This window comes from Peromyscus californicus, unplaced genomic scaffold (assembly GCF_007827085.1).
Source record: "Peromyscus californicus insignis strain IS unplaced genomic scaffold, ASM782708v3 Scaffold_5__1_contigs__length_169319896, whole genome shotgun sequence".
NCBI classification, from domain to species: domain Eukaryota; kingdom Metazoa; phylum Chordata; class Mammalia; order Rodentia; family Cricetidae; genus Peromyscus; species Peromyscus californicus.
This window is the reverse complement of record NW_026294573.1, coordinates 45,082,266-45,094,127: the sequence shown is the minus strand read 5'-3', so window position 1 is coordinate 45,094,127 and position 11,862 is coordinate 45,082,266. Positions and strand designations below refer to the sequence as shown.

Below are 11,862 nucleotides of genomic sequence, written 5' to 3'. Positions count from 1 at the left end.
TGCATTTCAGTGTAGCTAGAGTTTTCCTGCCTGGCCCACAGTCAGGACAAACTCTCACCTGCCAGTCCCACAGCCACTCAGACCCGACCAAGTAAACACAGAGACTTATATTGGTTACAAACTGTATGGCCATGGCAGGCTTCTTGCTAACTGTTCTTACAGCTTAAATTAATCCATTTCTATTAATCTATACCTTGCCACGTGGCTTGTGGCTTACCGGTACTTTACATCTTCCTTGTCCTGATGGCGGCTGGCAGTGTCTCCGTCACCCAGCTTCCTGTTCTCTCAATTCTCCTCTCTGTTAGTCCCGCCTATACTTCCTGCCTGGCCACTGACCAATCAGTGATTTATTCATTGACCAATCAGCAACACATTTGACATACAGACCATCCCACAGCATTTCAGCCCTGGACATCACCTAACATTTGGATGAGTGTCTTATTCAGTTCTTGGTCTTGTAGCAGAAAGGGGGTGGGGTCTTAGTTAGGGTTCCTGTTGCTGTAGAGGAGGAAAGGGTTTGTTTTACTCACACTTCCAGTGGTTCTCAGCCTTCCTAACGCTACAGCCCTTTAATACAGTTCCTCATGCTGTGGTGACCCCCAACCATAAGATTATTTTTGTTGGTACTTCATAACTAATTTTGCTATTGTTATGGATCGTACTGTAAATATCTGTGTTTTCCGGTGGTCTTAGGCAACCCCTGCGAAAGGGACGTTCAATGCCCCCCGCCAAGGGTCTTGCAACCCACAAGCTGAGAACCGATGATATGACAGTTCATCAAAAGCAATGAAGGCAGAAATTCCTCAAGCAGGGCAGGATCCTGGAGGCAGGAGCTGATGCAGAGGTCGTGGAGGAGGTCTGCTGACTGACTTGCCCATCGTTGCTTGCTCAGCCTGCTTCCTTATAGAACTGAGGGCCACTACCGAGGGCTGGCACCACCCAAAATGGGCTGGGCCCTCTCCCATCAACCATTAAGAAAATGCCTTACAGCTTGATCGTATGGAGGCATTGTCTGAGTTGAGGTTCCCTCCTTTCAAATAACTTTAGCTTATGTCAAGTTGACATAAAATTAGCCAGCACAGTGGGGTGGGTCATCTTCCCCATGAGATGTGAGGAGAAAGTGAGGCTCAAAAAAGGTTAAGTGGGTTGCATGTAGGCTGACAAAGGCTGTCTAGTCACACCAGAGTGCCTCGGGAGCCCGCACCACTCCAGGAGCTAAGAAAGGCGTTGGCCTAGTCAGGGGCAGAGTCACTGTAGAACTGCCAGGGGTGGAAGCTACCACTGGCAGTCAGAGAATCATGTTCTCTCAGAAGATGTTGGAAGGGGGGGGGGGGGGGGGTACAAAACTCACACAGCTGAATTCTGCTCCGCCCATCACTATGATCCAAGGAAGATTTTTTTTTTTTTTTCAAATGGGGCACTTCCTGTCTAGGCTGATACCTGTGATAGCTGGGCTCAGAGCTCCCTGGTAAGTTGGACCAGGACTCTATGTGTCATTCTGGCCAGAGTTGCTTCTTCCGGTGTCCCAGTCCTAGTTCTAAGCCTGAAACCAAGGACTGGGACCTGGGAGAGGCAGCCAGAGAAGAAGCAAGGGACCTTATCTTACTGTCAACTGGGTCATGTGCAGGAGTGCCAGGGTGTGTAAGAGGGAGACATTCAGGCCAGTGGTTGCTCACTGCTGACCTAGAAGCCGAAAGTGGGAGACCTCATGTGTGTGACCTTGGAACTCTTAGGAACCCCACAAATCAAATCTGTTCTCTTCTGAGGAAAGAGTACGAACAGTGGCAGACTGGGGCAATACAAATGCCATTGTCACGTCTCACACTGAAGATGTCACTAGCTCAGTGGTGTGGGTAGCCTAGTCACGCGTTCCACTGTGGAACCTGGCAAGCTCTGCCAATCAAGCTTGCCATAAGCTGGTGGTGTAGTCAGAGGAACAGCTGAAATGGCAAGAAGGGAGAGGAGAGAGAGAGAGATGCTTATTTCCAGTGTTGGCTTAGAAGGCTGTGGAGACAGCCTTGGCCCAAGGTCTAGAGACCCAGGAGAGCTAGTGGTGTGGCTTGTTTTGATCTCTGTCCCCCGGGCCACGACTTGACCTTGATCTGTCTTGATATCAGATCATCTGTGGTTACCTGCAGGGCCCTTGACAAGATCGGGCCTATTAGCATTCCCTTGAAGAAAGAGGCAGCATCATCAGAACCTAACCTATGATTCCAGGCACCACTCCCTGCTGTCTCCTCCCAGCTTCCTGTGATCTGGGGAGGTACTGGAGTCTATAAGGTGGAAGGCTGACAGGGGGGTTCCAGTGACATAGCTTTTCAGAGTTCCCATGTTGGCATGGGACTTTGCTGTGATGTTGCTGCCTTTGAGTCACCCCCCCCCCCCCCCATAAGTAACCCTCCACCTATGCTGCTGTTAGGAACCCTAACAGGCTCATTCGTTTACGAGTTGGGCTTGAATGGAAAAGCTTGTTTGGTCTGCTGATGTCCTACCTGGAGCAAATTGGTGTTTCTGTGCACCTCTCCAGGAAAAGTAGTAACAGTTTCAGTTGAAAGAAAGAACTGATGCTTCCGCTCTAATACAAAGGTGGGAAAAGATGGCGGATAGCCCTGCTCCAGTCACTGGGCAGGAGGACTGTCCTCACTCAAGTCTTCAGCACTCAAGGCTTCTGCTGACTGGCCAAGACCCAACTACCCACATGAAGTAAGACAAGATTGCAAATGACAGAGTAATGCTTATTACTCAAATGCCTGGATACCACATGACAGACAAGTTGACACATAAAATTAACTATCACGGGCACATCATCCTGTTTTGTTCTGAGAGGCAGCTGTTGAACATTTCCTAACACACCATGTGGTGATATTTTATTTGTTTGTTAATAAATAAAGTTTGCCTGGAGATCAGAGGAAATAGGGGGCATTTTAAGTAAACACAAAAGTCAGGCAGTGGTAGCACACGCCCTTAATCTGATCACCTGGCAGGCAGGGTCTCTGTGTGTTCAAGGCCATATTAGGGAACAGAGCCAAGCGTGGTGACACACACCTTTAATCCCAGTACCAACCATAGAGACCTGGAGGTCTGTACAGACAGGCAGTGACAAGGAAGTGAGGTAGCTGGGCTAAGAGCCAATGAGAGGGCAGAACAGCAAGGCAATAAAGGTGCATGTAGACAGGAAGCTCGCACTTTGGAAGCTGCGGTGTAGTGAGATAAGGTTAGCTGGTGGCTGTTCGATTCCTCTGATCTCTGTCAGATTTTCACCCCTGTTTCTGGCTCTGTGTTTTTTATTTAATAAGACTACTTAGAAATTTGTCTACACACCATGTATCAGATGTCTTCAGCACACACCTAAATGCAAGGTCAGCAGGAAGTAGCCCCACACCCCTAGGTCCAGGACAGTCACCTCTCAAAGCCCCCCAGCATTCTACACCCCATCTGTCCTCAGTTTAGTTGACTCCCCTTTCTCTGGATGAGTCTGCAGGGGTCTAGGAAGAGAGTGGACCAGTAGGGCCTGAGCAACAGGTAAATGGAAGAGGAGGAACTCCCAGAGCCAAGCTGGATACAGCACCTTCCGAGTAAAGGATACAGTGGGGCCAGAAGTGGGAGCCAGGCTTGCTCAGGCTTGGGCAGTTCTTACTAAGCTGCTCACAATGATGCGGACCAAAGATCCAAAGTCTGGATGAAAGGGGCCCCAGGCATGGTGGTACATGCCGATGATCCTGGCTACTCGGGGTACTGAAGAGGACAGTCACTCAAGCAGGTGAGTTTAAGGCCACCTTGAGCAACATAACAAGACTGTTTTTTTTTTTAAAAAAAAAAATGTCTTGGGATTGAGGTTATAGTTTAGTGGTAGTGTCTTAGTTAGGGTTACTATTGCTGTGACAAAATGCCATGGCCAAAAGCAACTTGCGGGGGAAAGGGTTTATTTCATTCACACTTCCATATAACAGTTCATCATCAAAAGCAGCCAGGGCAGGAACTCACACAGGGCGCAGGATCCAGGAGGCAGGAGCTGATGCAGAGGCTGTGGAGGAGTGCTGCTTGCTGGCTTACTCACCATGGCTTTTCTTCTTTCTTTTTCAAGACAGGGTCACTCTTCAGCCCTAACTGTCCTGGAACTCACTCTGTAGACCAGGCTGGCCTCAAACTCACAGAGATCCACCTGTCTCTACCACCCAAGCACTGTGTTTAAAGGCGTGGGTCACCACACCAGGCTTCAACCTGCTTTCTTATAAAACTCATGACTACCAGGGTGGCACCACCCACAATGGGCTGGGCCCTCCCACATCATTGAGAAAATGCTTACATTCTTGACTACAGCCCGATCTTACAGAGGCATTTATGTCTCTAGCACATGTCAAGTTGAAACCAAAACTAGCCAGCATAGGGAGAGTGTTGGCTTTGCATGCACACGGCCCTGGATTTCAGCCCCGGTGACGCTATGGACTCCCCAAGAACGCACTGCAGAGCGTTCATAGTGATCGACCCGTTACCCTCGGTTGGTAAGAAAAACGCAGTTCTGTGTTTAGTAAAGGACCGGTGCTGGGCATCCTCCGCGAATGTATGCCAGTCTGAACCTCACTTTCTCCGACAGCCATACAAGTCATGCTCAGTTCTACCAAAGCATCGCCAGTACCCACCTGCTCCTGGGCACTAGCTGGGCACTATGATTTAGACCAGGACTGTCTTCATGAGATGCCCAGCTCATTGTATCAGGGGTGGTCCACATTGTGGGGTCTGATAGCATGACTTCAAAGGGGCAACTTCTCCCTGCTCAGGACATCTCACAACCTGGCAGGATTCCACACCTGAGTGACGGAAATTGCTGGGCAATTAGAGAAATGTTAGAACCTGATGCAACTTTTGTAAGATTTATGTGTCTGACATTCATTCAGCCCGGCTCCTCAGAGATGGAACTAGAATGGATGGTTACTAGATGTTTATGTGCTGCTGGCTATAAAGTTCTTTGTTCCCCAAAACAAATCATTTAGGAAAAGTCCAGCATATACTCAATATGGAGCTGCCTGGAGTTTAGTGGGCAGAGCCAGGATCCAGCCTCATGACCCCCTCCATGATGGCCTTCTCCATGGGCTGCTAGAGGCCTCAGAAGGGTCCAGGTTCCAAACCTCAGCTTTCAAGTGTTTGCTCAAGCCCTGTCCAGGTGGAAGGCTAAAGACAAGAAGCCTCACATCTGCTTCACACTCAAAGGAGCCTTTTACAATCGGAGACAGGTGTAACTTTTGCCGGGGAGTAGAAGAGTGGTCTCCAAACTGAGGTGCCCAAACCAGGGTGTGAACTAACGACCCACTGGGCTGTCAGAAAAGATGTCAGTTCAGTGTTCATCTTGGTATGTCCTTTCCCAGACGCCACCCCCCAACCCTGAGCTAAAGACCTGCGTACAAGTGCTTTACTAGGAGGTAAAGAAAACACCAGGAGGAAAGTGGGGAGGAATGGCAGTGGGAGTGAGCACTGTCAGTCAGCTTGCCCTGTGGGCAACTAGGGTCACCTAAGCCTGTGGAGAGCACACTTCAGCTCTGCCCGAGCACCGAGAAGCTGGGGGTTTTGATATACCAGCTCCTGCAGGTGTGGTGTCCCTGGGACTTCTCGTAAAGCCTGCCCTGGCCATCTGACGAGCCTGTAAGAGGTGGGAATCCTATAGCACACGTGTGACTTTTGTAACACGTGCAAGCTCATTGGTTACCTCCGGGCAAAGTATTTAAACAAACTTCCCAGGGTTCTCACCTACAAAGGCAAGGGTTTCCAATCTGCTCACCTTTTCTATGGTGATGGCAAGTGCCAGTGATACAAGAGCTGGCCAAAATATTTCCTAAAATGCACTCATTCTATAAGGTAGTCTTTTCCAAGTTTTATTGCGGTTATTTTTTAACTTTCAAAAAAGATTTATTTTTTATTTTATATGAGACCCAAGACCCACAGAAAAGCTAGATGATATGATGTGTGCTCTAACCCCAAGAGGCAGAGTCAGGGGCTCCCTAGCTACTACAGATGACATTTTAAATTTCAGTTTGCAGCGCTGTGTTTCTAGTCTATGGAAAGTTCATCGGATAGACTGGTCTAATTTTCTGTTACCTTGCTAAATTAACTGTCAGGCCAGTTTGAAGAGTCAGTGGGGTCAGCTTTTACAGAGAGGATTTTATTATCTCTGTGAGTAGAGACGGTTTCTCTCCCCCCAGAAGAGCCACTTTAGCATAAGTGAGGAAGCGACTGGGGAGACAAAACCCGCTCTGAAGGAAGTATCTACTATGTTTTATTATGTGAGTTCTGTGGCTGAGTCCACTGGGTCCCAGCACCCTCTTCTCTGGGGACAACCCTCTCCCCCCAACCCCCCTCAGCTCTCATTGATGTAAACAGTGTGGGAAGCAAGGCAGGATGTTGTCGCTCCCCCCCCCCCCCCCATAGACCCACCTGACTATACTTGTGTGCCCACAGTGCTGACTCTGGGGTGCAGAGGCTCTTTCAGTTGCCGGACACTGCCTGGAGGTCTGCAGTCTCCTCCTTGCAGGAAGCCCTGTTGAGCTTCCCGAAGCATCCTAGCATGGAGGTGGGGTGTTCCTGCAGGGGCCTAGACTGCTGCGTGGCAAATGTTCCGCTCCCACCTCCTCTGGGACAACAATGAGCTGGGTACCCACGCTCTGGCTTAATAATGGAAGGTTTCCAGGGAGTCACCCACATGCCCCTCTTCCCCCCACCTACTGTCTGGCTCCCAAATTCATGTCACCAGCTGACTGGAATGCTCAGGACAATGGATCTCTTGTAACAAGATACCTGGCCCCCCACTGTCCCAGCAGACTTTGTGACTTTTGGCCACAGGGCTGCCGCAAAGGTGACCCTCCTGGTCTCTCCCCTCTCCCAGGCATTCTCCGAGACCCCTGCTTCCTTTCCCATCCTCCCATCCCGAGATTTCTCTTCAGGCCCTGGGCCCTCTGGTCGCATCAGGCTGTCCTCGGCGAGTGACTTTAAGGGACAGGATCTGAATTGTAATCCACAGTTGGAGGGCATTTGCCCTTTGTAAAAGGTGTAATCCGTTCCCTGTAAAAAAGAGAGAAAGAAAAATATGGACACAATCCCTCGCAAGACAGTGAGTTCCCCATCCATGGGTGGATGAGTAGGTGGCTGTTAGCCGTGCATCACAGGGAATCCTACCTTGGTTGAGAGGCCAAGATTCATGACCTCCGGAAAGGACCCCTTTCTAAGGAAGGGGTCTCTACTTTGTACCCATTCCATCGCAGTCAGAATGTCTTATAAGAATTCCAAGGGAAAAACACATAAAGTCTAACTAGACTAGCCAGAATTGGTGAAGTCCAGCCTCAGCAAGAGACTCTGACTCAATATAAATAAAGCAGAAAGTGGTCGAGGAAAACACCCGATATAAACTTGAGGCCTCCACACACATATAAACACATGTGCACGGGCACACACACACACACACACACACACACACACACACATACACATACACACACACACACATACACACACACACACACACATATAAACACATGTGCATGGGCGGGCACACACACACACACACACACACACACACACACACACACACACACAAACACATTTTATATACATGCAAAACAGACACACACACAAAAAAACAACCGAGCAAGCTGGCCGTGGTGGCACGTGCCATCTCAGTACTTGGGATGTAGAGGTGGGAAGTTTGGCCAACCTCAATTACACAGTGAACTTGAGGCCAGTCGGAGCTATGTGAGACCCTGTCTAAAAATGAAAGAAAAGACCAAAGAAAATCGGCCACTGATGTACAGTGGCTCATGCCTGGAACCTCAGTACTTGGGAAGCTGAGGTAAGGGGATCACCATCAGTTTGAGGTCAGCCTGGGCTACATAGTGAGTTTCAGGACAGCTTGGGCTACAGAGTGAGTCCTCTCAAAAATCAAATAAACAAAACCATAGCATCTGGAAGATAATACAGCCCTGCCCTGAGAGGGAAACTGAGGCCTAGAGAGAGGAGGGCAAGCTTGCATGAGGTCATCTAAGGCCAGGGTCAGGGCCGGCACCCCTGAGCTTCCAACCTCAGTCCCATGCTCCTTCCACCGTTTAGATAGTGAGCCAGGAGTCGACCACCCTGCCCCTGCTCAGGACTATATCTCCATCCTGCAGGCAACTTGGAAATGGTTTTCTTATAGGAACCCCTAGCTACCCATGACCAACAGCAGCTAGCGGCCATTGTCACATGCGTCACACTCTCAGTGACTGCCTGTTTTCCCCCACTGAACAGGCAGGGTCTCCATGGAGACAGGGCTGTGGGTGTTACATGCTTTTGTTCCGAACCCTCAATCATGACCCGGGGCTGCGTGGCTATGCTACAGATCTTAGTCAAAGGATGAAGGAGGGAGAGAGGGCTCATCAGAGTAAAGGGGCCTCTCCTGCCACCCGTGGGTCTGTGTCTCAGGTCTCTACACCCTCATCGCTCGCCTAGACTTGGAGACAGAATCTTTGTCTCTGTCCCTCTCTCTCCATCCACCCACCTGAAACACAAGAGTTGCTTCCCACTAAATCCTTCAGAGTACCTGGGAGACAATATTCACTTGTATTTGTAAATACAATGTCTAAGAAAGGACTTAGGCCAATAATATTTAAAGAATTTTCAAAATGTGGGGCCAGAGAGATGGCTCAGTGCTGTGGGATGGTCTGTATGTCAAATGTGTTGCTGATTGGTCAATGAATAAATCACTGATTGGCAGTGGCCAGGCAGGAAGTATAGGCGGGATTAACAGAGAGGAAAATTGAGAAAACAGAAAGCTGGTGGGGGGAGACACTGCCAGCCTCCATCAGGATAAAAAAGATATAAAGTACCGGTAAGCCACAAGCCACATAACAAAATATAGATTAATAAAAATGGATTAATTTAAACTGTAAGAACAGTTAACAAAAAGCCTGCCACGGCCATACAGTTTGTAACCAATATAAGTCTCTGTGTTTACTTGATCGGGTTTGAGCGGCTTGGGACTGGCGGGTGAGAGAGATTTGTCCTGACTGTGGGCCAGGCAAAAAAACTCTAACAACAGCTCAGAGCTGAATACAGAGGGTTCGCATTCAGTTCCCAGCATTCACATCAGAAGGCTCACAACCACAAATAACTCCAGCACCTCCTTCCCCGTGATTGGAAGCCTCCAGCCCCTGTGGGCACCTGCATCCATGTGGGCACCTGCATCCCTGTGGGCACCTGCACCCCTGTGGGCATCTGCACCCCTGTGGGCACCTGCACCCCTGTGGGCACCTGCCCCCCTGTGGGCACCTGCACCCATGTGGGCATCTGCACCCCTGTGGGCATCTGCACCCCTGTGGGCACCTGCCCCCCTGTGGGCACCTGCCCCCCTGTGGGCATCTGCACCCCTGTGGGCACCTGCCCCCCTGTGGACACCTGCCCCCCTGTGGGCACCTGCCCCCCTGTGGGCACCTGCCCCCCTGTGGGCACCTGCACCCATGTGGGCACCTGCACCCCTGTGGGCACCTGCCCCCTGTGGGCATCTGCACCCCTGTGGGCACCTGCCCCCCTGTGGGCACCTGCACCCCTGTGGGCACCTGCACCCATGTGGGCATCTGCCCCCCTGTGGGCACCTGCACCCCTGTGGGCACCTGCCCCCTGTGGGCACCTGCACCCCTGTGGGCACCTGCACTCATGTGGGTACTTGCACCCCTGTGGGCACTTGCACCCCTGTGGGCACCTGCACCCCTGTGGGCACTTGTACCCATGTGGGCACCTGCACCCCTGTGGGCACACCCACAGACACAGACAACACAGACACATAGGTAAAAATTGAAAATAAAGACAAAGAATTCTCCAAACATAATATAAGCATAGAAACAGCCTGCTCTTTAAAACGAATAAATAAAAAGCGTTGAAAACACTTCAGCAAAGAGGTGAAAAAAATGTTCAACATCCTGTCATGGAGAGATGCAAATTCGAACCACGGCGAAACAATTAGAACGACAAAAATTCAAAACGCGACGTTACCACCGATGTGGTGGGGCTGGGCTGTGGCTCAGTGGTAGAGTGCTTGTCTAGCATACACAAGACACAGGGTTCAATCCCCAGCACCACCAAACACAATACGAAAACAAAACCAGGGTGTGACACAAGCACTCACACATTGCTGGTGAAATACAGACAGGACAGCATCCCCCAACACTTAGAGACTGCTGTATGTGCGTCTGCCAAATGACCTGAAGCATCCTATTCTGGGCCAGCTACCAGAAAGAAATGAAAACCCGGCTATTCAGAGAGCTGTGTGAGCTCCTTCAGGCAACTTTCATAAACGCTGAGATGGGAACAAGAGGCAGCCTATCCACACGCTCGGACACACCGGCAGCAGGGGAACAACCCGCCGCTACAACGCGGGCAACTTCAAGAGCACTGCGTAGAATGAAAGGGAAAGACGTGTCCGTGCGTGGTCGATTCCGCTCGGGAATGGCAAACACATTAGTCATCGGCGTGGACACAGTGCATCGACACAGGAAGCGTGGAGGAACTTCCCTGCGTGTGGTTTCACAACTGTGTGCACTTGTCAGACTCAGAAACCGGGAGCCGAAGAGATGGCTCGACGAGTGAAGTGCTTGCCATGCATGCAGGATGAGCTGGGTTTGATCCCCAGCATCCACATAGGAAGGTAGGCATGCAGCATGCACTTGTAATCCCAGCATGCACTTGTAATCCCAGCATGCACTTGTTATCCCAGCATGCACTTGTAATCCCAGCATGCACTTGTTATCCCAGCATGCACTTGTTAGTTATCCCAGCATGCACTTGTTAGTTATCCCAGCACTGCAGAGGTGGAGACAAGCAGCTCTCAGGCTTGCTGGCCAGTCAGCCTAGCCTAGCCGGTGAGTTCCAGACGGACGACAGCTCCCATCCCCCAGATAAGGTGGACAGTATTCCTGAGAAATGACACCGAAGTTTGTCCCTCTAGCTTCCACATGCACAAACACATTTTTCAAATTAGGGGCTAGAGGACGGCTTAGTGGTTGGCTTAGTGAGGGTTTCTGTTGCTGTGGAGAGACACCATGACCACAGCAACTCTTAGAAAGGAAAACATTTAATTGGGGCTGGTTTACAGTTTCAGAGGTTTAGTCCATTCTTGTCAATCAATGGTGGGAAGCATGGAGGCATGCAGGCAGACATGGTGCTGGAGAAGGAGCTGAGAGTTCTACATTTTGCTCCACAGGCAGCAGAAGGAGGTTGTGTGCTACACTGGGCAAAACTTGAGCATATAAACCCTCAAAGCCTGCCCTCACAGTGACACACTTCCTCCAACAAGGCCACACCTCCTAATAGTGCCACTCCCTATGGGCCAAGCATTCAAACACATGAGTCTATGGGGGCCATACCTATTCAAGCCACCACAGTGGTCCAAAGCACATACTGTTCCTGAAGAAGGCAAAAGTTCAGTTTCTAGCACCTACACTGAGTGGCTCTCAAACGCCTTTAACTCCAGCTCCAGGAAATCAGATGCCCCCTTCTGGCCTCTATGGGCACTGCACTCACATGCACAAACCCACTCTCAGCTATGCATATATATACATAACTAGAAATTAAAAATAACTAATAATTTTAAACCTCATAAACTGCATGCCTGGGAAAGGACTTTTATGTATGCAAGTAATGCTATTATAAATCTGACTTTTAAGGCTGGGTGTGGTGGCACAGGTCTTTATTCCTAACATTCAGGAGACAAAGTCAAGGGGATTTCTATTAGTTACAGGCCATCCTGGTCTACATAGTGAGACCTTGTCCAAAAAACAATAATAATAAGTAAATAAAAATATAAATAAGTCACCGGGTGGTGGTGGCGCATGCCTTTAATCCCAGCAC

The 11,862-nt window shown here is 50.0% G+C and overlaps 1 protein-coding gene across 1 annotated transcript in view; it reads right to left on the bottom strand.

The window, feature by feature from the left end:
* Positions 1–6,441: 6,441 nt before the first annotated feature.
* The window catches only part of Lexm (lymphocyte expansion molecule), a 33,681-nt gene continuing 28,260 nt past the window's right edge, over positions 6,442–11,862 (bottom strand). The window contains exon 10 of the mRNA XM_052717869.1: positions 6,442–7,050. Within this exon, the coding sequence (XP_052573829.1) occupies positions 6,978–7,050 (73 nt within the window). The 3' untranslated portion in view covers positions 6,442–6,977. The remainder of the gene's footprint in view (positions 7,051–11,862) is intronic.